This window comes from Telopea speciosissima, chromosome 1, assembly GCF_018873765.1.
Source record: "Telopea speciosissima isolate NSW1024214 ecotype Mountain lineage chromosome 1, Tspe_v1, whole genome shotgun sequence".
NCBI classification, from domain to species: Eukaryota; Viridiplantae; Streptophyta; class Magnoliopsida; order Proteales; family Proteaceae; genus Telopea; species Telopea speciosissima.
Window position 1 is genome coordinate 40,215,267 of NC_057916.1, and position 27,761 is coordinate 40,243,027.

Below are 27,761 nucleotides of genomic sequence, written 5' to 3' on the forward strand. Positions count from 1 at the left end.
TATCCCCTGCCCGAACACATTGCCCAAGGTGGGGTAGGGTGGTCATTTTTACTCCTATGTGAGGGATTGGAGGGAATTGGAGCGGGCAACGAATTGGAGGTGATAAAAATTCAAGCCGTGTATGTGAGAGGGTCACTCACAAAGAGTTTGAAAAGTCATAAATCCCCACCCATTAATTAATGCCTTGAAACTAGGCCTGTAAACGGATCAGATTCGGCTCGGATACGGATCGGATGTAATCGGATTTGAATATTTCTTGGTCAAATTCAGATACCGCTAAACGGATTCGGATGAATTCGGATACAGATCGAATTTGGATTTTTGACCATCCGTTTACACCTTTGCCTTGTGTAACCCGAACCTTCCTCCCCCTAGTGGATTCAATTCACTCTCAATCCATAGTTTTAGATCATGATTGTCTTTTCCTCATCTAGAACCTATTGAATCTTCAAAAACCCTCAAGATCATTATTTACTTAATTTGTTTATAATTAAGTATTCGGATCCGGATTTTTATTGGAGTATTCGAATTTTTTCCCGGATATCTCTAAACGAATTCGGATACTCCGAAACAGATACGGATGCGGATCAAATTCAAATTTTCGATTATTCATTTACAGTCCTACTTAAAACTCCCACCCTCTCACATACACGATTTACACGATCGTATATAAAAACTTTTTTCTAAAGTATTATTATAAAAAAAAAAAGTTATGACTCATGCATGATTTTGTTGTGGCCTATTTATTAAAAAAAGATTAAGCTTATGGATTGTTGACATCTGTACACTGTCCTTACATTTATTAATTAGGGCACGCTGAAGCCTCGAAAGTATCTTGTGTTTTTTTGTTCGGTAAAGAAGCTCGAAAGTTGGAAAGGGGTGCTTCTCAATGGAAGGCAACGCGCCGGTGCCAAGAGTGGGGGTGGTGGTGTTCGTGATTAATGGGAAAAGCGTTCTGTTGGGGAAGCGGCGCGGCTCCATCGGCGACTCGTACTTCGCTCTCCCAGGCGGCCACCTTGAGTTTGGTTAGATCAAAAGCTCCTTTGTTGATCCGATGGTGCAGATATTGGGGATGGGTGTTCGTTAGTAGTTCTTTAGCTTTGTTGCTGATTTGTTTTTGTTTTTCAGGGGAGAGCTTTGAGGAATGTGCGGTTAGAGAGGTGAAGGAGGAGACGGGTCTAGACATCGAGAAGATCGAGTTCTTAACGGTCACCAATAATGTCTTCCTGCAGGAAGCTAAGCCCTCTCATTATGTTATCATATTCGAGCGAGCAGTGTTGAAGGATACCCTGCAGTCGCCCCAGAACATGGAGCCCACCAAGTGTGACGGTTGGGATTGGTACGATTGGAATCACCTCCCAGAACCGCTCTTTGGACCTTTGGAGACCCTGGTGAAGAGTGGCTTCAATCCTTTACCACTCGGTGAAACCTGATGGAACTGTGGACCGCAGATTGCTCTGCTTTCTTTACTCTCCAAGTTCTGGTGTGTATTAAGCTCTCATTACAAAAACAAAACCCTTTTTAGAACAAAAAAATAATTGTAAATCGACTAAAGTAAATAGTATTTTCTTTAGCTGTTCTCTTGAAATTCTAGGGTTTATTTCCTTTGGTTAGGAAATAGAAAAGAAAAAAGAAGAAGTTTCTAATTTCACTCTTTTGGGGTTGAATTCGGAAGGCTTAAATAGGCTTTAGAGTAGAGACATGCACTTCAACTTCAACTGGCAAACCTCCAATCAATCCTGCTTCACTTGGTCAAACTTTTTGGCAACGCTGAGACTTATTTATTTTAATTTTTTGTTAACGAGACAACTCTTTGTCCAATTTCCTGTTGTCTCTACCGCTGTTGCAAATGCTGATAGTTTGGGAGTGGGTGAGAATGTTGATCTGTTTCTTCTTCATTTGTTTGCTCTGCCTTTTAGTTGTGAACTCTGATTTTTTTCAGAGTAAATTACATGAACCTCTCATCTGGTTCGGTTACAACCAGCCCCTATGTTTTTTGAACAATTACATGGACCTCCCTTGGACTATGGTGGGATTTACTAGTAATTCCAGTCCGTTAAGTTGAAACAATTAGTTGAAGCAAAACATTCATAAATGGCTATGTTACCTTTCATTAATGTAGTTTTACCCTTTTACCCTTATTTTACAAAACCCAAATCCATCACCTCAACCTTCCATTGCTCCAACCTCATCTTCCATCTCACATCTTCTTTCTCCGGTGATCCACGAGGAGATCCACTCTCCAATCCAACAATCTTTGAGTTCCTAAACCGACTACAACCAAGAATGTTTTACCCGCGTAGAAAACTGGAAATTTTTTACACCAAGCGTAGTCAATTGTGTGTTAACACCTGATACATCCAAGATTCACCGAACTAGTCAGCTGCTGCCACGTGTCACAAAGCGACCCGCTCCAGAACCAAGGATAACCAATCGGGGGTCCCACCCGGGCGCGGCCTGCACCCAGGCGCGGCCTCACCCAGGCATGGCCTGCACCAAGGCGCCAGCCTGCACCCAAGTGTCGGCCTCACCCAGGCATAGCCTCACACCCAGGCGCGGCCTGCACCCAGGCGTCGGCCTCACCCAGGCGTCGACCTCACCCAAGTGCGGTCTCACCCAGGCGAGGCCTCACCCAGGCACCGGTCTCACCCAGGCGTCGGACTCACCCAGGCGTGGCCTCACCCAGGCATGGCCTCACACCCAGGCGCGGCATCGTGGACGCAGACGTGATGTGCACGGACACAGGGGCCGCTCGTTTATGACCCAATCGTGTCACTACAGACTCATGCCACCACCAGGACTCTAGGCCACCGCTTAAAAGTCACGTCAACCAGACGGATTCAAGCATCCATGACGTTTTCACCACACGCGAGTATCTATCCGCCAAGGATCTGGATACCACCAGGACACTCCCTCCCGCGGGGAGATGGCCAATCAGGATAGAGCCCTGCTACCCAGGGCTTCTATCCACTCAACGGCACACTCGCCATCAAACTGGGACTCTCCATATCATCATACTCCACTATAAAAGGAAAGGGACACCACCCTTAGAGGGGACATCTAAACTCATATTGAATAATCACTATTCATCTGTTTGCTCAGGAGATCTAACTTGGGCATCGGAGAGCCTTAGGCCGGAATCACATCGGTTCTCTCTGTTGACCCCTTGGTCCACTTGCAGGTGACGGCACTCGCAGGACCGCTCGACGATTTCTTGACACAACAGATTGGTGCCGTCTGTGGGAACGACGCTAGCCATTACAGCTATTAGTTCGCTTCCATATACATTCAATGGCACGAAGGAAGACTACCACCACCAACAACGGAGCGAGGAATGGATCACCACCCCTAGAGTGCTCTCGCCTTAGAGCCAATGACCAGGACCATGTCCCTCTGGAGGAAGAGATCCCCCTTAATGACCAGTTTGTGGTTGACGAGCCCAACAATGACGAGGCAGACGATGTGGTGGTGGAGGTGATACCTGACCCCAATGCACCAGCACTGTGGGTCAGATCAATAACCTGCAACGACAAATCCTCGATGAACAACGACTCTTTCGAGAACACTTGACACAGCGTGCAACGTCTCACCGTCGAAGGACGTCACCATCAGCAAGGGTGGAGTCCGTACCTCGACAAGAGCCGAACCCTAGGAGATCATCTCCCAGGGGCGTGGGATCTGAGAGACTTATGCAATGGGCAACCCCTACTCCGCAGCGGGGGGAGCCTTCCCAGCGTCCCAGGAGAACAAGAGACCTCTCGCCACGGTCAGAACGTGGGAGGACACCAACACCCAGGGCAAGGGTGCCTAGCCCGCAGAGATCAGTCCGGAGGTCTATGTTTGACGAACGACTTGAAGAAGGTCACATACCACGACGAAGCCGGACCTACAGAGAGGAAAGCCCCTCACCTTCGCGACAAGGTTCATCGCGGCGTGACCATTCAACATCCCGCCAACACTTAAGGCAGGAGGGGACATCCAGGAGAGAGCATGAATGAGGTCGCAGCGAACGTCCTACCAGGCGTGAGGGACAGATACTGGATGAGGAGCTCGATCGAAGACTCCGCGACTTGGATGAGAAGCTGGAAGGGCTGAAGAAGCAGACCAAAGGCAAGACACATTCCATACCTGGACAACACCCATTCTCGACAGAGATCATGTCAACCACGCTACCTTCCAGGTTTCGACTACCCACCTTTGAACTTTACAGTGGTACCACTGACCCTAATGACCACATCAACTACTTTAATGGCATGATGATGCTGTATGGTGGGTCGGACGTGGTCTCCTGTCAGGCATTCCCTGCATCCCTTAAGGGAGTAGCCACATCATGGTTCTCCAGGCTACGATCGAGATCTATATGCTCGTTCGCAGAGTTATGCAAACAATTCGTCACCCGCTTCCAAAGCAGTGTTAAGCAGAAGACCACCGTCAATCTACTGAACGTGGTACAAAACCCTGGGGAATCTCTTAGGGAGTACGTTAGCAGGTTCACCAAGGAGTCCTTGGAGGTTCGAGACTTGGATGACCAGACACAGCATGCAGCCCTAGCAGGAGGTATCAGGGACCTGGACATGATCAAGGACCTGGCACGTCATGAGATCAGGACTATGAAAGAGCTCCTGGAGCGGTGCAACGAGTTTGCAAATATGGCCGAGGTACTACAAGCTAGAACGAAGATAATCGAAGCCAAGCCGTAGGACAATAAGAGGTCAGCACCTGATGATCGCAAAGAAGGTAAGAGGTTGAGGACAGAGCGTCAACAAGAGAAGGGCGACCGCCCATCTGGGAGGACAGATCGTCACCCAGAGAGAAGTGAGAGGGCAAGCACCCTTGAGTTCACGCCACTGAACACCACCAGGTCCCAGATACTCATGCAGATCCAAGACCGTGACCTACTCCATTAGCCACAGCCCATACTAGCAAGACCAGAGAAGCGAAACCCTAACAAGTACTGTCTCTTCCACAAAGAAAATGGGCACGACATAGAGGAGTGCTATCAATTGAGAGAGAGATAGAACAACTTGTAAGAGCAGGAAGCTTGAACATATATGTGAAGGGGAGACGTGACAACCGCTCAGGCCAAGGAGACAGAGGTCGCAACGGAGACAGAGTAGAACTGAGACGAGAAGAAAGAAGAACATATCGAGAGAGAGACCGCCCAGAAGAGCGGAGAGATGCAACAGAACCTAGTGGCACCAAGGGACCTCCTATCCTCACAATACTTAGAGGACCGGGGCAAGAATCCACCAGAAAAGCTAAAGCCCATGCCAGGTTCATGGGAGTGGCAGAGAAGCCAAGCAAGATAGCCAAGACCGAGACGATGATCTCCTTCTCGGATGAAGACCTGGAAGGACTAAACTTCCCACATGAGGATGCCCTGGTAGTACAGGTGGAGGTAGCCAACCGAATTGCATACGAGTCTTGATAGACACAGGGGCGTCGTAGACGTACTCTCCTTGGACGCCTATCGGCGTTCGGGTTCGGGGATGATCAGCTCAAACCAGAGCCCACGTACCTCCATGGGTTCTTAGGTGCCACCGCCTCCATCAGAGGTACCATAGAACTACCCTTCACCTTTGGGGTACACCCTCGACAAGTGACTGTCATGGTGAATTTCATGGTTGTCAAGTCCGTGGTGTCCTTCAACGGCCTCCTAGGGCGACCATCTCCGACAGCCCTTAGAGGAATCATATCGCCACTCCACCTGAAGATGAAGTTCCCCACCGAGAATGGGGTAGGCGAAGTCCGAGGAGATCAGAAGAAAGCAAGGGAGTGCTACGCCACCTTCATGAAAAAGAACAATGGTAACACCCGCGGAATGGCACTCTGCCCAAAGAACATGGTCAGTGACCAAAGAGATGAATTGACAGAAAGAAGAGGAAGACTAGTAGAAGACCTCATCCCATGGCCCCTTAGCAGGGACAACCCCTCCAAGGTCGTACAGGTTGGCTCGCTACTAAGCAAGGAACAGAAAGAAGGACTTGGACACCTCCTCCAAGCGAACATGGATGTCTTTGCATGGTCGACCTCCGACATGCCTGGAATACCACGTTCCATAGTAGAGCACCGACTACATGCCGACCCAACCAGGAAGCCCATTCAATAGAAGCGGAGTAACTTTGCCCTCGACCGACAAGCAGCAATCAAGGAAGAGGTCAAGAAGTTGAGCTAGTCAGGGTTCATCAGACAGGAGAAGTTCCTAACCTGGCTCGCAAACATGGTCATGGTACCAAAGCCAAGTGGGAAGTGGAGGATGTGTGTCGACTACACCGACCTGAACAAGGCATGCCCAAAGGATGAGTACCCACTGCCCAAGATCGACCTACTGATCGATGCCACCACTGGCCATGAGATGCTAAGTTTCATGGATGCCTACTCCGGGTACAATCAGATCCTCATGCATGAGGGTGATGAGTCCTACACCGCATTCCGGACAGACAAGGAGAATTACTGCTACCACGTCATGTCATTCGGGTTGAAGAATGTTGGGGCCACCTATCAGAAGATGGTCAACAAGATGTTCGAGGAACAGATCGGGAGCAACATGGAGGTATATGTGGATGACATGCTCGTGAAAAGCATCCACGCCAACCAACACCTGACCAACCTAGAGGAAGCATTCACAGTACTGAGGAGGAACCAGATGAAGCTAAACCCTGCAAAGTGCACCTTCGGTGTAACGTTAGGAAAATTTCTGGGGTTCATGGTCTCAGTACGCGAAATAGAAGCCAACCCATCCAAGATTAAGGCCATCCAAGAGATGGCACCTCCTCGAACGGTTAGGGAAGTGGAGAGGTTGAATGGAAGGGTCGTCGCCCTTTCCAGGTTCGTGTCACGGGTAGGTGATAAGTGCCTACCATTCTTCAAAACATTGAAGAACCTCCGAAGCCCTAAAGACTTTACATGGACAGAAGAGTGCCTGAAGGCGTTCGAAGAATTGAAGGAGTACTTAGAGAGCCTACCATTGCTTAGGCGACCGGAACCCAACGAAGAATTGCAGCTCTACCTGGCCACCACCCCTATCGCGGTCAGCGCAGTACTGCTGAAGGAAGAAGACAAAGACTAAAGGCCCATCTACTATGTCAGTCATGTTCTGATCGATGCAGGGACCAGGTACACCAGGATCGAAAAGGTAGCCAATGCATTGGTAATCAAGGCTAGGAAGCTACGACCATACTTCCAAGCCCATACCATCATAGTCCTCACAGACCTACCTCTGAAGAAGGTACTCCACAAGCCAGACGTCTTCAGACGATTGATAGCATGGGCAGTGGAGTTAAGTGAGCATGACATCAGGTTCCAACCAAGGACAGCCATCAAAGGTCAAGCCTTGGCAGATTTCATTACAGAGTGTACCCTATCTGAAATCGAGCCAGAGATAGGGGACCCCGAGGAGAAGGATCGCGGATCGTGGGACATGTTCGTGGACGGGTCGAGTAACGCGGTGGAAAGCGGCGCTGGCCTCATATTAACCAGCCCCGAAGGATTCCATATCCAATATGCTCTCCGATTCACCTTCCAAGCATCCAATAATGAAGCAGAATACGAAGCACTACTAGCTGGACTCCGGGTGGCCAAAGCCATCCAAGTCACACACTTATCCACCCGGAGTGACTCCCAGCTTGTTGTGAATTAGGTGAATGGAGAGTACGAGGCGAAAGATGATAGGATGGCATCATATCTAGCACGTGCTCAAGCATTGATAGAGGGTTTTGTGAAGTTCAAGATGGTTCGAGTTCCCAGGTATGAGAACGCCGCCGCCGCCGCTCTATCCAAGCTAGCCAATGAGGAACTCCGAAATTTGGCTAGTGCAGTCTATGTTGAGATCCTGCATGAGCCAACGTATAAGGAAAAGCAGGTTAACGAAATCGAGGAGGGACCTAGCTGGATGGATCCTCTGCTCAACTACCTCCAGAACGACGTCTTACCAGGAGACAAGGCCGAGGCAAGGAAGATCAGGATGAGAGCTGCAAAGTACACCGTCCTAGATGGGGTACTGTACAAGCGGGGGGCAACTGCACTACTACTCCAGTGCCTAGGACCCAAGGGGGACAGTACGCCCTAGCAGAAGTCCATGAGGGGATATGTAGAAGCCACATGGGGGGACGAGCCCTAGCCTACAAAATCCTCCCCTAGGGACTATACTGGCCACGAATGCAAGAGGAGGCCATCCAATATGCCAAGAAATGCGAGCAATGTCAGTTGTTCGCCCCAGTACCCTATCTACCCACCAACAAGCTGACATCAATCCTCAACCCCAGACCTTTTGCCATGTGGGGGCTGGACATCTTAGGAAACTTCACCGCAACACCGAGAAACAGAAAATACGTGGTCGTCGCGATTGACTACTTCACCAAGTGGGTCGAAACTAAACCCTTGGCCAAGATAACAGAGATAGAGATGGAGAAGTTCGTCCGCGACGACGTCATCTGTAGGTTTGGGGTACCACAGATCCTCGTCTCAGACAACGGCAAATAATTCAACAACCCCAAATTCCAAGCATTCTGTCATAACTACAACATCGACTATCGGCCTGTATCGGTCGTATACCCACAGGCCAATGGTCAGGCAGAGGTCACCAGCAGAACACTGCTGGAAGGAGTTAAGAAAATGCTAGAGGGAGCCAAAGGGAAATGGGCCGAAGAGCTACCAAGCGTTCTGTGGGTGTACCAAACTACAGTATAGACACCCACAGGAGAGAGCCCATTCCGCCTAGCATATGGCACTGAAGCATTGGCGCCAGTAGAGGTCTGCGCCATGTCCCATAGGGTTCTACACTTCAACGAACGTACCTATATCGACGGACTACGGGCAAACCTAGACTTTATAGATGAGGTCCCTGAGAAAGCACTACTAAGGAACATCGCCTACCAACAACGTACTGCCAAGTACTACAATACTAGGGTTAAGGAAAGGCTATTCCACTAGGGAGATCTAGTCCTACGTAGGGCAAGTGCATCACAGCTACAGAAGGCAGGGAAGCTGTCAGCCAACTGGGAAGGGCCTTACATAGTCTCCAAGCAGATACGTCCAGGGACCTACCGCTTGAAGACTCCGAGGGGCAAGAAGGTAGACCGTACCTGGAACTCACTACACCTGAAGAAGTACTATCAGTAGAAGTAACAACAGCGGAGTTTGGCACCGCCAACAGTAGCAGTAGATGGCATTTCAGTTTCAAGGATAAATTAAAAAAAATTTCGGGAATGCTCGGCTTCTTCTACTACTCAACCGAGGCTTTATGTCTAAGGCGTTATGCCACCAAGGTCCACGGACCACCAAGATAAGACATCCGAGGCTTTATGCCACCTCTGAGGCTCTATGCTTAAGGCTTTATGCCACCTCTGAGGCTTCATGCCCAAGGCTTTATGCCACCACTGAGGCTCTATGCCTAAGGCGTTATGCCACCCCTGAGGCTTCATGCCTAAGGTTTTATGCCACCTCTGAAGCTTCATGCCTAAGGCTTTATGACACCACTGAGGTTCTATGCCTAAGGCGTTATGCCACTACCCCTGAGGCTTCATGCCTAAGGCTTTATGCCACCACTGAGGCTTTATGCATAAGGCGTTATGTCACCCCCGAGGCTTCATACCTAAGGCTTTATGCCACCACTGAGGCTCCATGCCTAAGGCATTATGCCACCCCCGAGGTTTCATGCCTAAGGCTTTATGCCACCACTAAGGCTCTATGCCTAAGGCTTTACGCCAATTCTGAGGCTTCATGCCTAAGGCTTTATGCCACCACTGAGGCTCTATGTCTAAGGCGTTATGCCACCCCTGAGGCTTCATGCCTAAGGCTTTATGCCACCACTGAGGCTTCATGCCTAAGGCTTTATGCCACCATTGAGGCTCTATGCCTAAGGCGTTATGCCACCCCTGAGGCTTCATGCCTAAGGCTTTATGCTACCACTGAGGTGTTGGTTAACCTAGAGGGGGTGAATAGGTTACCACTAGTGGATTTTGCCTCTTTTTCGATTGGTTGCACACTTATATTAAATATAAAAAGCAGAAGTAAATGAGGCACAAGATTTATAGTGGTTCGGCTAACTTAGCCTACATCCACTCCTCTCAACCTTGAGAGAATTCCACTAGTATTTCCCTTTCAATACAATAGGTGGGGAAATGACACATTTACAACTCTTTTTAACAGGATAAGAGGATCCTTACAATCTTAGTTCCAGGACAAGAGTATCCTTTTAATCTCTTAAGGATGAGAGGGTCCTTGTACTAATCTAAGTACAGTCTAGATTAATACAACAATGCTTTATCAAATCAAAAGCATAAACAAGTAAATACAATAGAAGTTTGGTATAAATACCTATCAAAGAGTAGTGACACTTTTACCCTTTGAGTGATGGTGCTCAATGATATGAATGAGAGTGATGCACCTTGAGTCTCCTAGATGACTCTCCTTGATGGCATGAGTTGGAGAGAGTGGAGAGTTAAGAGCTTGGTAATATCTCTTTGAAGAGCTTGAATTGAATAATTTAGCTCAATGACAAATTCTCACTTTTGTACTTTCTCAAATGTACTATGCACTTTTTCTATCAAAAAAAAAGTATTTTGTTCCTTGTTTGGATGTGTTTTATAAAGCCAAAAGTTGGAGTTTGTTTGTTCTCCAACGGATATAAAACTGTCATATTTTTAGACTGTCGGTCGACCTATAAGGTTGTCGGTCGACCATCAAAAACTAGCAGCGTTAAGCCCAAGTTTGGGGTCGTAGGTCGATTGTCGGTCGACCTATGGATCGACCTACAAGTGTCGGTCGATCGATAGATCTGTCGTTTGCAACCGAGGCTCGGAAACAAGTCCGTATTTTTTTATATTCTCGTAGGTCGACCGACGAGTCGTAGGTCGACCACGACGCGTTATCCTATTTTTTTGATTGTCGTCAAGGGGATTTTTGGTCCGCTTGCTTGGGGACTTCATAGGTTTTTGTCTAACACTTTAATGGCCATGTTTCTTGAGTCTAGGGCATGGGAATGAGTTCCTCCTAGGGTCTCTTACATGTGAATGCAATGTGTGTGCAATGTGATAAGCACATGTAGTGAAATGTGTTCTATTGCACTTGAATCTTCTTGAAGAGTCTTTGTCTTGTTAATTCTTGGCTTCCTTTAGAAGATGTTCCTCAATCTGCAAATTTCTTCTTTTCCTTAACTCTTCTGTTGTGAGCTCCGTTGATCAAGTCTTTCCTGGATGCTTGATGCTTCCAACGTCTGACTATGAAGCTTGCTTAAAGATTGGAATATTAGTATTAATCTTAATGTTTGTTATCATCAAAATTAGTTTATGGAGGAATGTGTTTTCCAACATGAGGCTTTATGCCTAAGGCTTTATGTCACCTCTGAGGCTTCATGCCTAAAGCTTTATGTCACCACTGAGGCTCTGTGCCTAAGGCGTTATGCCATCATTGAGGCTTCATGCCCAAAGCATTATGCCACTATTGAGGCTTTATGCCTAAGGCGTTATGCCACCACCGAGGCTTTATGCCACCACTGAGGCGTTATGCCACTAAGGTCCGGGGATCACCGAGACAAGGCATCTCTATGGACCGCCAACTACATGAGATTGCATAGATCAATATCAAAGCGACAAGGATCAAATCATATCAACATCTAAAGAAAGAGTCAAGTACATACAAAAGACAAAAAGCAAGCATTATAATCCAAAAGTTATCATCCAAAAAGTCAACATCCAAAAAGAACATCTATAAAATCAGGGGGCATCTAGTGGAGGAGCAGCCTCTGATCCAGAAGGAGACATCATATCAGCCTCAACCGGACAAGCAACACTCTCCTCTGGTAAGACCGCACCATCCTCTGTCACCACAACATCATCCTCAGGAGAGACACGAGCCACTATAGCAGTTTTAGGTAGCAGCGTAGTGACTTCGAGGAACCTTGAGAAGTCATAATCAGGGGTCTTCTCCAGAACACGAACCGCTAAGTCTGCGAAAGTCAAGACGCTAGGAATGGGAGCCAACTTACTTCTAGGGTCACCAACAAAAATAGAAGCTCTAGAGGCCCTACGACCCCTACTAGGGGTGGAATCTCCAGAAACCTCCTCCTAGCAATAAGGGAAGGCAAAGAAGAAGAAGTATCCATGGGGGAAGACGACCGCGAAGAAGACTCCTCAAGGGATCCAACCACGATCGTAGTCGGATCAGAGTCATTAGCTGATGACATGGACAGATAATGAAGCAGGCTAGCTACTTGCTCAGAGCAACGATCTCCCAGACAAGAAGCTAGCAAAAAAAATGAAATGAAGACCACCTACAAAGTATAAACAGCAGATCCATCACAGACAAGAAGAAGGAGAGTGGAGAAGCATGAGGGTCCATCGCACCCACGGGTGTGGCCTCATACGCATAGGCGCTGCCTCACCCGCAGGCGCGGCCTCACACCCATAGGCGCAGCCACACCCGCAGGCGCAGCCACCCCAGGCGCGGCCTCACGCCCACAGGCGCGGCCACCCTAGGCGCGGCCCTGCATCAAAAAAACAAAAGAAGGGGTTGAACTTACCTTAAGGGGAAGGCGATCTCGCGGGGGAGCAGACACACAACGACGTGACTACACCACGGGTATGATCAAGTGATAGAGACCACCAAATGCAAGGCACTCAAGCCAAGCACCACTCAAGCCCTCCAAGTAAGCAAGGCACTAAGTGAGCACAAGGCATGCACAGGGACCCAAAACCATAGGAAGGAAAACCAAAAAGTTGACACTAGTCTAGGTGACCCAAGGACAAGCATATGGTGGGTACCAAAAAGAGGACAACAGATAAAAGTACAATGCAAAGGAGAAATTCAAGAAAAGCAAAAAGTGGGAGATAAAAAGTAAGAAAGAGAAATGATGAGGAAAAATGAGAAGTGAAAAAGAGAAAGTGAAGAAGAGGGACATATATCTACAAAAACAAAGCAAAAAAGAAGAAGGAAAAGTGTAGGAGAAAAGGTTTGAACCTCCAACCTCTCCTACCTCACTAATGAATTCTGAGCAAGCCCCACAAAGAAAGTTCATTCGCAGCGGACCCCTCACTATATAAAGGCATCTACTCTCTTGGACATCTTATCTCAAGAGAGTGGGGGGCAAATGATACATCCAAGATTCACCGAACCAGTCAGCGGTTGCCACGTGTCACAAAGTGACCCACTCCAGAACCAAGGAGAACCAATCGGGGGTTCCACCCGGGCGTGGCCTGCACCCAGGGGCGGCCTCACCCAGGCGCGACCTCACCCAGGTGAGGGCCTCACCCAGGCGTGGCCTCACCCAGGCGCGATCTCTCACCTAGGCGCGGCCTCACCCAAGCGCGGCCTCACCCAGGCGTGGCCTCACCCAGGCGTCGGCCTCACCCAGGCGCGGCCTCACCCAGGCGTGGCCTCACACCCAGGCGCGGCCGCTCACCTAGGCACGGCCTCACCCAGGCGTGGCCTCACCCAGGCATGGCCTCACACCCAGGCGCGGCATTGTGGACGCAAACGTGATGTGCACGGACATCGGGGCCGCTCGTCTATGACCCAATCGTGTCACTACAGACTCATGCCACCACCAAGACTCTAGGCCACCGCTTAGAAGTCACGTTACCCAGACGGATTCAAGCACCCATGACGTTTTCACCACACGTGAGTATCTATCCACCAAGGATCTGAATACCACCAGGACATTCCCTCCCACGGGGAGATGGCCAATCAGGATAGAGCCCTACTACCCAGGGCCTCTATCCACTCAACGGGACACTCGCCATCAAACTGGGACTCTCCATATCATCATACTCCACTATAAAAGGAAAGGTACACCACCCTTAGAGGGGACATCTAAACTCATAGTGAATAATTACTATTCATCTATTTGCTCAGGAGATCTAACTTGGGCATCGGAGAGTCCTAGGCAGGAACCACACCGGTTCTCTCTGTTGACCGCTTGGTCCACTTGCAGGTGATGGCACTCGCAGGACCGCTCGACGATTTCTTGACGCAACAACACCGATTCATTTTTTTGTTTTTGTGAATGAACTAGAACAAAAAAGTTGTTGAGAGAGAGAAAAAACAGAACCTCCTATTTGAAGACTCTCCATCCCATAAATAAAAGGAAGAGAAATAAAGGGGGGGGGGGAGTTGTTCTTTAATGAGCACATGCTTAATTTGATGGGCAAAATAGTAATTTTATGTTCCAAATAAAACACCACCTACAATGCAACTTCAACCACCAACACCATTCCCGCTGCCACTACCTCCACCTTCGCCATCACCACCGCTACCATCACCTCTACCTCCACCATTGCCACCACCTCTGCCTCTGCCACCGCCACCACCTCCACCTCCACCTCCACCAAATTTTTGGGCATTTAATAGCATTTTTTAAATTTTATAGAAGCTCTAGAAACATGAATGATTGTGCATAACAAAAGCGTTTTTGTTTCTTTTATAGCCAAGAAATAGAAATTATTATGCGTTACCAAACGTGTTTTTTGCCCAGAAATTTGACCCAATAACAGAAATTCAATAAGTCATTTCTGAAATAGAAATATGGCCCAAAAACAGAAGTGTTATCATGCATGCTCCTATTTGCCAACGTTGGTCAAATGGGAATGGGTTTTGGTGTTTTGCCAAATTCGAGAGATAATGGTTTGAAGCTTCTGTACACTGACTTGTATTTGAAGTATGTATCATCACTGGAATTCGATTTTAGGATTGTCGGGATTCCGTCGGAGATGATGGTGGGCGAGGCTAAAGGGTGTCAATGGGTCAGGTTGGGTCGGGCCTACCCTAAACCCTAACTCAACCCTAGGGGCCTTAACCTAAACCCTAACCCAACCCAACCTTGGCAGGGCCTATGAAATCCTTAATCTAGTCTGACCCTGCCAGGGTTTTCCCTAACCCACCCGGCCCTAATTGATCCTGATTGGCTCGGGCAGGGTCGGATTGGCCTTGATTGACCCTGCCTTGACCCTGCATGCTACTTCTTAATTGTTTGGAGTTCTTTTGAAAATTTGTGCTCGGGGTAGAAGTTTTGTATAAATGTATCGCCGTGTTATTAAGCATTTTGATTTAAGTTCTTTTCTTTCTAAGAGGTGGAATAGAATAACCCAATTGAAGCGTAATAATCATACGTCTGTAATGCAGTGTATGTATTTTTCCCTTCATCGAATCGCCGAAAATTTTTCAATCCAATAAGAAGGCTTTCGCGGGCGAATATTTACTCTTTCAATATATGTTTCATTCATAGGGCCAGCCCACGACCTCTCAGAATAAATGAATTGGTTCCTGGTTTGTTCCGCCATCCCACCCGAAATATTTCTGCAAGATTCCATGTATTCTATAGCTCCTTCCCGCGTTAATTGCCAATTTTTGATCATTGAGATTCATAGGCGATTCGGATTAATATTTAGGGATAAATATTACCTTTCTTTTTCCCCTTTCAAACTGAACTCAAAATTTGGAATTGAGGTATCTATTCTTTTCTTACCATACGCCTTGTTTTGACTGTATCGCACTATGTATCATTTGATAACCCAAGAAATACCTGACCTTTGGTTCAAATCTCATTTCAAATGAAGGCATTACAAGAATATTTCGAAATAGATAGATCTCGGCAACAAGACTTCCTATTCCACCTTTCTTTCAGGAGTATATTTATACACTTGCTCACGATCATGGTTTAAATAGATCGATTCTTTACGAATCTGCGGGTTGGAGATCAATCTAAAATTATGTACATCCACGATGTGACCCAACTTCCACATAATGGATGCCGACTCCCCAGGAAATGTCGTGTTCAAATAGTTCCAAGAAGTTCTCCATTTTCACTTGACAACAATTCCGGAAAAAAATCTGACTCGGAGGGAGTACGCATGCTAGCGGTAGGGTTCGATAAAGCGTTGGCGCGATAGCGCTAGCCTTTTGAAGCAGCTAGCAAATTCTGAAGAAATGAGCTTCAGGCTGTGTAGTCTGATGCAGCTGGATGAAGCCCTTACTTCCAAGCCCACCTCCTGGTTGTCATCGCTTGATCACTTCCTTTTCCACTAAGTGATTGCTTAGGGACCTTAGCGTACGATCTGGGCTATTTCCCTCTCGACTTTGGATCTTTGCACCCAAAAAGTCTGTCTGTACAAACAATGACGGCCTTTATTCGGAGTTTCCCTTGGGTTGGTAAAACGATGGATAGATCACCCAGGTTCGGGTCCATAAGCAGTGACAATTGCCCTATGAAGACTTCCTTTCGCTACGGCTCCAGTGGGTTCTCTTAACCAAGCCACTGCCTATGAGTCGCCGGCTCATTCTTCAACAAGCACGGGTCAGAGCCCTGGTCTCCTCTCACTGCTTGAGAGCTCATCTATACCGTAAAATCGATTTTCGACGGAATAAAAGAAAACATAGAGGGTAGAATCGTAACCATAGAATACGACCCTAATCGAAATGCATACATTTGTCTCATACACTATGGGGATGGTGAGAAGAGATATATTTTACATCCCGGAATTTCTTTCTCCTTACCTTCTCTATGAAAACAACCCCTGTCTCAACAAGGCTTCTCTTCGGCCTTTAGAAGAGCTTCTCTTCTTGTCCTCAGATGTCGCATCAAAAGCTTTCCTTTGACTTTTTAAGGCTATTCACTGCCTTGTGTCCTTTCTCTCCACATTTAAATTCTACTTTATCTAAGCCCTCATAAAGCACTTTCTAGGAGTCTCTTTCTCCATTCAAATAAATTGACATAAATTATTTTCTTTCTAGTCTATTAGGTTACTGGCCGCTTTGGAGTAACTCGCCGCCTCTTTTGTTTCAGTCCTATTGCTCGCCTTCACACTTCTGCCTTACCCTGTGCTTAGCTACCCTTATTCTCAGGAAAGGCATGCCTGCTATCTTGAATATTGAAACTTGCCAACAAGGGTTCATCCTTCGCCTCTCTGACGTGAAATATCGAGTGCTTGTTGAACCATGTGAAACGCGTGAAAGTAGGATACTCCAAATTCGGGGGTCAAAGAGTTTCATAAAATGTTCTTGGTGGAAAAAAAAATGTGAGTGAAAGATCCCACTGAATCAAATTTGGTCCATGAATCTAAGAAATAGTGAGAATTCCTGATCTCTCTCAATATCGCTCTCAATTCGAAGATCCAGGATTTGAATTGATGTCCTTTCAGGATATAATGGTACATGCCCAGGACCAAGTTATTATTATCTCTTTTTTTGCCTTCGTGTTGAGTTTCTCAATTTTTGCTAATAAATGATTAGCCACAAAAGGATTTTTTTTTAGTGATTAGACCAATCAAAGAAACACAGAAAAAAAAATCCATTGCTTGCAAGGTTTTGCCTTGGTGGATAATTGTTACACATCTTTTCTGGGGGTCAATTTCATGGCTTGCAAAACACCCAAGAGATAATTGCCTTGGTGAATAATTGTTAAGCATCTCTTCAGGAGGTCAATTCCTCCATACAAATCTACATAAAAAGTAAATTTGAAAGCATTTCTTAGGAGTGTATATAGATAAAGTGAACTGCAATTAACTTGAAAGGGATTAATTCAGAACTTAAGGTGATCTCATTCACAGTCTAGAAACATGCATATTAGGAAAGGACTGCAGAGATTTTCTTCAAGATGGTCAAGTCCTAGATGGAGAAAACCCTGTATATTGTGGTTTGTGGAAAGTCTACAATGTCACTAAGAAACCCAAGGATATAACATCTAAACTAAAAATTGAAAAGAAACGGACACTCCACAGATTCCAAAATTGACAGCTGAAACGTTAGAGACCCAGTTAAAAAACAAAAAGACTTGCAAAGAGAGAGAGAGAGAGAGATATACCTAGAATAGAAATGACTCAGTGAAACAGCTTGAACTCTTGAAGTTGCAGAGAGAGAGCATGAGGATTCTTTTAAGTACTAGAAAAACAAAAGCAACACATTTGTAGTTGAGTCATTACCCCAAAAAATAAAATAAATAAAGCTTGTAGTTGAACTGAAGAAGGAATGAGAGATGGTGAAGAGGGAAAGAAGGGGAAGCAGAGAATGCCAAAGTTATTCGGATATTCCCATAAGGCCATAACTGATTCAACAAGTAAACAACAGGGGGAAACAAAAAAAATTAAAAAAAAACCACAGATTTAAGTACCTCGAGCGATTGATTGTCAAGGGATCGAAGCAGCTACAAGGAGGTGAAGGAACTCATTACTCAGGGAAGGAGGAAGAGGAAGGCAGTGAGCGGCGGATTTTCTCCCTTAAACCGTTAAGCGATTAGGATGATTGGATCTGGATGAAAAGGTAACACTGAAAAGGGATTTAGGATTTAGCCATCTCATAGGGCTATTTTGTCTTTTCCTTTTTAATTTTTCTCAGTTATATCTATAATATATACATTAGGGGAAAGTTTTCATACACGGCCATGTAAACATGCACGGTCATGTCCCCTCTCACAAAGAGTTGGAAAAGTGATAAACCCCCCACCCATTAATTAATGCCTTGAAACTCCCACCCTCTCACATACACAGTTTACACAAACGTGTATGAAAACTTCCCCGTATACATTATTATATACTTATAACTAATAAAGGGTCGGACCAGGTGGGCCGGGCTAAGCCTGAGGTCTTATCCCGAAACCGACCCGATTCTGCCAGGGTCAGACTAAAACTCAACCCTAAACCTGCCCTTCGGGCGGGTTCGGGCCATCCAGGCAATATTGACACCCCTAGTGAGGCTGAAGAGGCATTGGAAGGGTGAAGAAGAAGCAGAAGATGAAGCAGGGAGGTCTTATGCTTATGTTGAAAATAAAGAACCCTTCTCTGAGAAGGTTGATCAGTGGGGCGACTGCTGGTGCTGTGTTTGTTGTTCTTTGTTCTTTGTTTGGTGATCATGCTGTTGGATTACTGAATTGCTTGTTTCTTTCTGTTCTGGTTGTTGGTTCATTCTCTTTTCTGTTGGTTTCCTTTTCCCATTTTCTTTTCATTATTCTTATTTTCTTGTCATTTATTGAACTTGAAGAATACATTAACCAGAAAGTTAGACTAGTTGTTGCTCCCAACAATTAGAAGCATTTCTCTGATAGTCCTTCTGTTAACAAGTTGCTCCTAAGTTGCATTGGTTGTCCTGCTGTGTCTAATACTCGATTGAAAGAGACCATTTTCCTAACCAAGCTCCTGCTTTTATTAGGACCTGTTATCTCATTTTATTAACACATTTTAGTCATCTAAATGGTTTACTTTCATTAGTGTTGACCCCCTTATGATGCTTCCAAACATGTCACACTCCTAGCCCAATTGGATTTATTTATTGTTCCATTCTTTGAGCATATTGCCTGTTCACCCACAATCAAATGGTTGTTTTCAAACTGCTGTCAAAATTGATTTAGAGTTCCTTCTATGTTCCTGTAACAGAATTGAAGATAAAACCTAACCTGTAGCAAGAGAACTAGAAGAAGAAAGCAAAGAAGAAAGAAGATCTGAGAAGAGAAGTAAAAACCGAGAGAGAGAGAGAATAGACTTCTCACGATTTAGTTAAGTTACTAAATCGTGAGAGGCAGGTTTTATTTATAATCAACCTTAAGTGAATTACAATAAGAAACACCCAAAATACCCTTGAGACATAAAACTAAATAGAACTAACAAGAAAGAACCATAAAAGACAGAAATAACCCCAAATAACTAAACACGATAATCTTAACACTCCCCCTCAAGCTGGAGCGTAGACATCACCAAGTTCCAGCTTGGAACAGCCACTTGCAAACTGTGGTCCAAACAAAGCTTTGGTAAACATATCTCCAAATTGAAACTGGGATCGAACAAAAAGAGTAGTAATCAACTTCTTTAGAACAGCATCGCGAACAAAATGATAGTCAACTTCAATGTGCTGCAGCTTAGAGAGAGAAGGATGTCCTAGCCGATAGTGCCAGTGTAAAGGAGATACGCCAGGAGAAGTAGCAACCGCTGCAGTAGATGTAGTTCCCAAATCAAAGTAATAGAGGCCTCCTTTCTCATACCCGCCACCAATCTTTGTCTTTGTTGCAAGATCCTGAAAGACACAATAAGAAGGGTGAAAGGTTATAGAACAATTCAAAGTTTTAGTTAATTGACTAACAGACAAAAGATTAAGAGGAAGCTTGGGAACATGAAGAACATTAGTTAAAGATATGTCAGAAGACAAGGAAACTTTCCCATGATCAGTGACTGGTATGGAGGATCCATCTGAAATAGAAATCCGAGAGGACATAGAAGGCTGTGTGTAAGATGAAAACAAATTAAGCTTACCGGTCATGTGAGAAGATGCTCCGGAGTCAATGACCCACGGAAAGGATGAGGACGCAAAACAAGCAGTAGTACTTGAGTGGGCAAGGACAGCTGTAGATGTAGAAGATGAAGTCTCAAGTTGATGGACTCGTTGCAAGAGTTGAGAGACTAAATCATTAGAAGAGTTACCACCATCAGTAGAGGATCCCGGGGCAGTGTTGGAAGAATGCACAGAATCAGCCCCTCCATCAGATACGGCAGAATTTGCAAATTGCTCACGGGCCCACTGTGGTTTGCCATGTTTGAGCCAACACTTATCAATAGTATGATTAGACCGATTAGAATGAGTGCACCATCTAGAACCTGCATCAACAGAACCAGAACCAGCAGTGTTAGACATAGTCCCACGACCTCCAGAACCAGCCCCACGACTACGCCCAAAAGTAGAACAACGACAGCAAGAAGAGGTACCACCACCACCACGGCCACGCCCTCCAGTAGAAGTGAAAAGGGCAGAATTATCTTTGTTGGGAGAAGCTGAATCAGATTTCACCACTGAAGGGGATACAACTCTCTGGAGCCGACAATATGCTTCATTCATAGAGGGGATCTTCTCTCCAGTCAACAATTGACTTTTGATGGATTGAAGATCAGAGTCTAACCCAGAGAGAAATTTGGCAACCAAAAATTCAGATCGTTGGGACTTAATTACAGCAGCATCAGTAGAGATAGGCTGGTATACATTAAGTTCTTCCCACATCCCCTTCAACGAACTGTAATACTCACCAAGGGATTTCCATCTTGTTTAAAAGAGAAGAATTTCTCATAGAGGTCATAAATTCGGGACAGATTTGTATCTTGAGAGTAGCTTTCCTTGAGTTCTTCCCAAACACCCTTGGCACTTTTATGAAACATGACATTAGAAGCAATGGAGGGTTCCATGCTATTCCAAAGCCAACAAAGAAGGGTTGCATTCTCAGCATTCCAATCATCATATTTGTCATCAGTAGATTCCAGAGGTGCCATGGTAAGGTATTTCATCTTCCGGCGAGCAGTGATATACACCTCAAAGGCTTGAGACCAAAGAAGATAATTAGAAGCACCATTCAGCTTCACACTGGTAATCTGACTATTAAAGTTGTCGGTAGAAGACTTAGAATCAGCCATTAGGGAAAATAATAGATGTAAACACCAATGTCGATAACAGCCCAAAAGAAAACCTTGATCAGGGTAAAACCGATAGCCTTGAAGATTAGGGCAGAACAGCCCAATACAGAAGTATAATCTTTGATGAAGATAACCACCAATAGTGATGTATAATTACTGTAAATCCAGCAGCAAGAATGAAGAACAGATCCCAGAAGAAAAACAAATCGATTTCCACAGGGTTTTGGAATATCGATTGTCAAGGTTTTAGACAAGCAAGGAACCAATCTTCAAGGGCTTCGAACAGCAACAGGAACATACACAATCAGTTGCAGCATAGCAGGGAACTCTAGTCCTTCATGAATATATGACTAGAGTTCAGATCAATATAAGCAGCATATGATTGCTGTAGACCATAGTTGTCAAGGCGGCATGGCAACCCAAGGCGGTAGAGAGGTGCCCAAGCGCTTAGGCGATAAGGCGCCCGCCTAGGCGTCACCTAGGCGGCCAAGGCACTCTCAAGTGTTATTTTTTATTTTTCCCCTTTTCTAACATTATTTAATGTGCTACAACTATTTTAGTATGCTACAATATATACCTTATATCATAAAAAATCAACACTAAGCCTCCTCAAGTCATAAAAAATCAACATTAAGTTAACTCAAGTCATCAAAATATTTACTTAAATGATATTTGGCATAAATAAGGACCAATACCAGGTTCGATACCAATAAAACCAATGCAAGGCGCCCTGCAATAAGGCGGTTGTCGCCTAGGCCCCAGCAAAACTGCCTGGACGCCTAAGCGGCGCCTTGACAACTATGCTGTAGACCACGATAGAAATAAAAGGATGAAAACCTTCAAAGCAGCAGCAGCAGCAAGGAGAATCTCATGGATCAGAATTCAATGCTCTGATACCATGTAACAGAACTGAAGATAAAACCTAACCTGTAGCAAGAGAACTAGAAGAAGAAAGCAAAGAAGAAAGAAGAAGATCTGAGAAGAGAAGAAGTAAAAACCGAGAGAGAGAGAGAGAGAATAGACTTCTCACGATTTAATTAAGTTACTAAATCGTGAGAAGGCAAGTTTTATTTATAATCAACCTTAAATGAATTACAATAAGAAACACCCAAAATACCCTTGAGACATAAAACTAAATAGAACTAACAAGAAAGAACCATAAAAGACAGAAATAACCCCAAATAACTAAACACGATAATCTTAACAGTTCCTTTCATGGTTCATTTTTTATCTTTGTTTCTGATTAGAATCTTCTAATCCAATGCTAAATCTTGAGCTGGATTCCCATGTATGTCAAACTGTAGTCAGTATCCTTGCAGTCTTACCAATGAGATCAATTCCTGACATTCTCAAACCTGTTCATAATATAAATATTGTAATGTTGCGGGGATGTTAGCATCGCACACAGCCTAATATGCTCATGACATGTATGCAGCTAAACCCACACGAAAAAATAAATAATAAATAAAATAGAATACCAGTGTGGTATACATGGTTACACACCCTTGGCTTACCCCTTTATGGACAAAAGGATCACTAGTAATGATGTATACACTGATCAGATTTGCAGCAGTGCACATCCTATCCCATTGTTGAATCTTGTTCATAAGGTTGTCCAATAAAACACCCAATTTGGGCGCAATCCCATGCAAAAGGGAAAAAAGGCAAGAGGATTGCCCTACATTTTCTCTTGTTATGACCTTCCTCTTGTTAGTTTCCTTGCAGTCTTACCAATGAGATCAGTTAGGATGGCTTTACAGATATTTTCTGGCAAGTGCTCGAACTTTTGTATCAAAATGGGATGATATAATACGGGACCCAGGCAAGTAGAGGGGATTGAGAAGAATCTGCCAAATTTCCAAATGTTAGAGAATTGTGCATGTTAGCCAATAAAGTAAATAAAACAAACTGTGCAAACAAAGATAATTATTTGCTTGAAGGTAATGAAATTCATTAGTTCTCCTAACACCCTGTCTATAAACATATGATGAACTATATTCAATGATTATGCACAACATAACACTTACAAGAACTCATTCTCTACCCTCATAGGGGTCTTGGTTTTCACCATAACTGTTGTCTGGAAATTCTGCCGGGATATTGGAGAAAGGTCCTCCACAATTGGGCACTAGTAACCTTTGGTGGGTCATATTTGCTTTTAAATAATGCAATTTCAAGGGGGATGATGACAGAGTTCCAACCCCCCACCCCCCCCCCCAAAAAAAAGGCATGACTAAAACTCTATCCAAACAAAAAATCTTGGATTCTATTTTCTATCCCAAAACTAGGTTGGATGTGTCAACGTTCCAGGATAACAAATTGAAATTGACAAGAATATATGCTAAAATTCACTGTTGTTCATGTCTATGTTAGGAAAATTTTAAGATATGTCAAAGTCAAGATACCATGAAAGGAACTTCAAAGTTTTATAATCTTCATAATTGAAGTCCATGGATTCTATTGGAAAATTAGCATAACATTCTTTGAACCAGCCTAGAACAGATTTGATTAGGAACTCCTACTAAATGGGTTTCTTCAGTAATGCAGGCCAAGGAGATGATGCAACTACAATTAAGAGATCTCTGAATCCTTACCTCACAAATGGAATGCCTTCCTAAAAACCTAGTGGAAGATCCAAGGATTCTCTCCACCATTTTCATAGATCAATCACAGGGATCAAGCTACTCAAATTGTTTTGCTGAAATAACACTCGAGCATTCTCAAAAATGTTTGGCAATTAATGCTGAATCCTCTGAGTTCTAACTTCTAGCATATGGAAATTTTCACCATAAGCAAATTACTACAGTCATCTGGATGTAGCCGTTCAACGGCCAAGGTTTGGAACTTTGGATTTTTAGAATTATAGAAGTCAAGTGAAGGGAGACACAAGGCCCTTGCCAGGAATGTTATGATAGAATCACTTGTAAACCCAATTTTTATCCCTCTTAAGTTCATGGTTAGTGGACCAAATTCAAAAAATATGCAGGACCACAAACTTTCAGAAATCTGTCATAGAAAGTAAATCAGGATTCATATTTAGCATAGCAGAACAGTAGAACCCATTGTCCAACTTTAAAAAAAAGGATGTACCCAGTGCACAAGGCTCCCGCCACTGCAGGGTCTGGGGAGGGTCATAATGTAGCAGCCTTACCCCTGCTTTTACAGAGAAGCTGTTTCCAGACTCGAACCCGTGACCACTTGGTCACCATGGAGCAACTTTAACATTGCAACAAGGCCCACCCTCTAAATACAGAATAAAAAAGATGTGGAAGTAGATTACACAACAGAAAAGCAGGGCTCAGTAATATACCTTTATATAAAGCTCATGAACCTCTTGGAAGAAGCTTTTGATTCCATCGTCATTACGAGAATCATGAAGCAGCATAAATCGTGTGTGTATGATAAGATCAGTCAAAGAAATTAAAGAATCTAGTATGTGAAAACACACACACAAACACACATGCACGCACATACACACCACATATGCATAATACAATATTTCCCCTAACAAAATATCTCTCTCAGATAAAATAATTACAAGCACTCTGGTTCATCTGTTCTTTCTGTCAAAATAATAAAATATAGGGATAATGTTTTCTGTCGGGGGCGCTGGAGTATCTCTCTCCTCCCCTCTACGAAATGACATCTCTGCCCCCTGTTGGGGGAAGGAGAGAGATAGACCCAGGGGGCGTTGGCAAAGACCACGCTTCCCGAACAGAAAACATCATCCCTAAAATATATTACCCCATGAATCAATTTGTAGATAGGAAGGATATGACCCGCAGTAACATGAACTGACATCATCAAATCATTGAACCTGTCCACGGCCTTCAAGAACCTGTATGAAGCATATCGAAAGAAAAAATTACCAAAAGGGGAGAAGATGATGAAAAAGAGAAAAATGAAAACTACACGAGCATAAATTTTATTGGAAGAGGGGACTAATTTGCTAATGTGAACCTCCATCAAGTAAAATTTAAAAGAAAAACAGCAATGGAATCTCACATAGCACTTGTATTCCATGCAATGTCTTGAACAATATCCAAAGCTGCATGCAAAATGAATTGATGCTGCTGTGCGGCTTCTTCTTTCTGCCATAATGTGAAAGGTCATTGTGTCAACCCTAAATGATTACTAAGGAAAGTACAAAAGTATTTACCCAAAATGAGGATACTAAACATACAGCATGTATACTAAATGTCTAAATTGCAGTAGAGCAGCACACAATGTAATGGTGAAACTACTACCACGTTTTTGTTGAGATACATTTTAATGATAACACAAAATGTACCAGGAAGATAATAAATTATCATGGCCAAAGTGCTCTCTCTAGAACAACATATTGTTAGAGACTGGAACATAAAGTTTCTTAGAAGCCTAGTAGGCAAATTTCCATATTATTGGTGAACTTTGCATAATTCGCATGTTATAGGTGAGGTTTGGGTATTTCTCAAAAAAAAAAAAATCTAATATATCCAACAATTGAAAATAGGAATACAAATCCAAACACTGGATTGAAAGTAGGAAAAATTACAAATGAACACACTGAATTGCTAACACATAGAAATAATTTATCATACTCTTCAAATGCATAGGACAAGTTGAATGAATGATGTGAAATCCATGAAATGAAAGAAGTTGAAATGAAAAAACATGAAATAATAGCACTTGGTTACTATATGTCCCCATATATAAATTTGCTAAAAATCCAAGCATTCCACTAGGAAAGCCATTCATTATGATAATTATGAAAATGGATATTGAAATAAGAATCTCAAGCAAAGTATTGGAACATCATATCATCTCAAATCTGCATAAAACTAACACTTTCCATTAGAATTAGGACTTCAAATTAAATATGGTGTTGGAGATGCCTCTGGGAAGTACACGGAGACAATGAATACAAAATACAATAAAAAGGAAACTATACCTTAAGTGCAGAGCCCACTTCAGCTTCATATATAGGAATGTCATTTCTGCTGACAATAATGAAACATGCTGTACCTGCCATATCCTTCTCTACCAGAAGAACTTTCAAACTCCAACGGGTTTCAAACTTCAAAAAAGGAGTAAAATAAAGTCAAAGATTTTGCGACACATAAGAGACGCGAGATCAAACAGTAACTGAGAATAAGTTACAGGCTTTCTGCATGCTTTCCATACAACGTAGAAGACGATAAATCAACTAAGGATCATAGTTAGTAAGTTCAGGAACGACAATTGAATTGGTACGGATACGAACAGCAATAATACTTTTCAAAAATATGGCGCAATAAGACGCATACGGTAATGATACAATATGCATTTAATATGGCTTCTCCATAAGCAAAAATATGAACATATATTCAACAGACATGCACCACCTAATGCAAGTTATTCCCTTACGAATCAGATAGATTAAACAAAATAATAGCATGTACACAATGAGTCTGATGACCTCTAGTGTTTACATTTATTGGGCCTATTTATCAAACCCTGAACTCCTAAACCCAACTACCAAAAAGGAAAAAAAATCATAAACATAACAAAAGAACAATAAAACTAAAGGTGATTCACTGAATTAATTCTGGCCTTTATGGCAAAATTGCAGATCCACAGCCAAACCTGTGTAACCCAATTAAAAAACCAAAAACTCTGAATTATGGTGGGTCTTATATCATGGAGGTCTTAATTTGAATGTTCTTTTACTTTAATCTCATTTTGCGTCTTGGATTTTATTACAACTGTTGCCTCGTCTAAAAGCTAAAATTGATTCAGTTGGAAACTATAAAACAGGCCTTCCCCGAATGATGTTCCAAATCATGGTTTTAGAACTTGGAGAATTGACTCATTTTCTAACTGGCTGATTGCTGAGTCATTATGAACAATCATTATTAACTGTAAATAGGGTATTTGTCTTATGGTATTTTCAATGAGAGAGATGTTGGACTAAGAATGGAAGTATTTCCAAGCTACAGCACGTCAGCACCTACAGCTACAGGAAATCACTCAACGGTTGGAATAGGAGCTGCAAACTTGGCAGGGAAATTGATGTCGTATATTCCCCACACTGAATCTGGCAGGGATGGAGGGAAGAACATAAACCTAAATGTCTGATGGAGAGGAAGTAGTGGTGTTGGCTTGTTGGATTTTGAACCATCTGAAAGCTTACTCAAGCACCTTTACAATGGAACACCTCAAGATCCAGCAACTAATAGTATGATTAATACAGAGAAGACTTAAAGAGAAGAAGAAGGGGTCGAGGTCTGCTTCAAGTACCGCTGCAATCTTTGGCCAAACAGAGACGGAGAAGAAGAAGAAGAGGAATCGATATTATTCCCACCGCTGCAATCACAGACTGCAACCGCCTTAGATGGAGAGTAGATGAAGAAGAGGAAGGGGGCAGAG

The 27,761-nt window shown here is 44.0% G+C and overlaps 2 protein-coding genes across 2 annotated transcripts; one reads left to right on the forward strand and one right to left on the reverse strand.

Annotated features, from left to right (window-relative positions):
* The first annotated feature begins 862 nt into the window (after positions 1–862).
* LOC122642818 (nudix hydrolase 1) lies at positions 863–5,188 on the forward strand. The gene is made up of 3 exons (XM_043836449.1): positions 863–1,025; positions 1,129–1,440; positions 5,178–5,188. Exons 1-2 carry the CDS (start codon positions 890–892, stop codon positions 1,431–1,433), a joined length of 441 nt encoding a protein of 146 aa, XP_043692384.1. The 5' UTR covers positions 863–889; the 3' UTR covers positions 1,434–1,440; positions 5,178–5,188.
* Positions 5,189–23,104: 17,916 nt separating this feature from the next.
* LOC122660543 (trafficking protein particle complex subunit 2-like) lies at positions 23,105–26,517 on the reverse strand. Its single transcript, XM_043855909.1, has 5 exons — positions 26,305–26,517; positions 25,380–25,465; positions 25,149–25,212; positions 24,685–24,768; positions 23,105–23,221 (listed from the first exon to the last, which is right to left on the reverse strand). Exons 1-5 carry the CDS (start codon positions 26,383–26,385, stop codon positions 23,129–23,131), a joined length of 408 nt encoding a protein of 135 aa, XP_043711844.1. The 5' UTR covers positions 26,386–26,517; the 3' UTR covers positions 23,105–23,128.
* Positions 26,518–27,761: the final 1,244 nt, after the last annotated feature.

Excerpts from the sequence above, each read along its gene's own strand:
- LOC122642818 (XM_043836449.1), top strand. The coding sequence starts at position 890 with ATGGAAGGCAACGCGCCGGTGCCAAGAGTGGGGGTGGTGGTGTTCGTG. Across the intron at positions 1,026-1,128 it reads AGGCGGCCACCTTGAGTTTG|GGGAGAGCTTTGAGGAATGT; the intron begins GTTAGATCAAAA and ends TTTGTTTTTCAG.
- LOC122660543 (XM_043855909.1), bottom strand. The coding sequence starts at position 26,385 with ATGGCAGGTACAGCATGTTTCATTATTGTCAGCAGAAATGACATTCCT. Across the intron at positions 25,466-26,304 it reads AAGTGGGCTCTGCACTTAAG|AAAGAAGAAGCCGCACAGCA; the intron begins GTATAGTTTCCT and ends ACATTATGGCAG. Across the intron at positions 25,213-25,379 it reads GCATGGAATACAAGTGCTAT|GTTCTTGAAGGCCGTGGACA; the intron begins GTGAGATTCCAT and ends TGCTTCATACAG.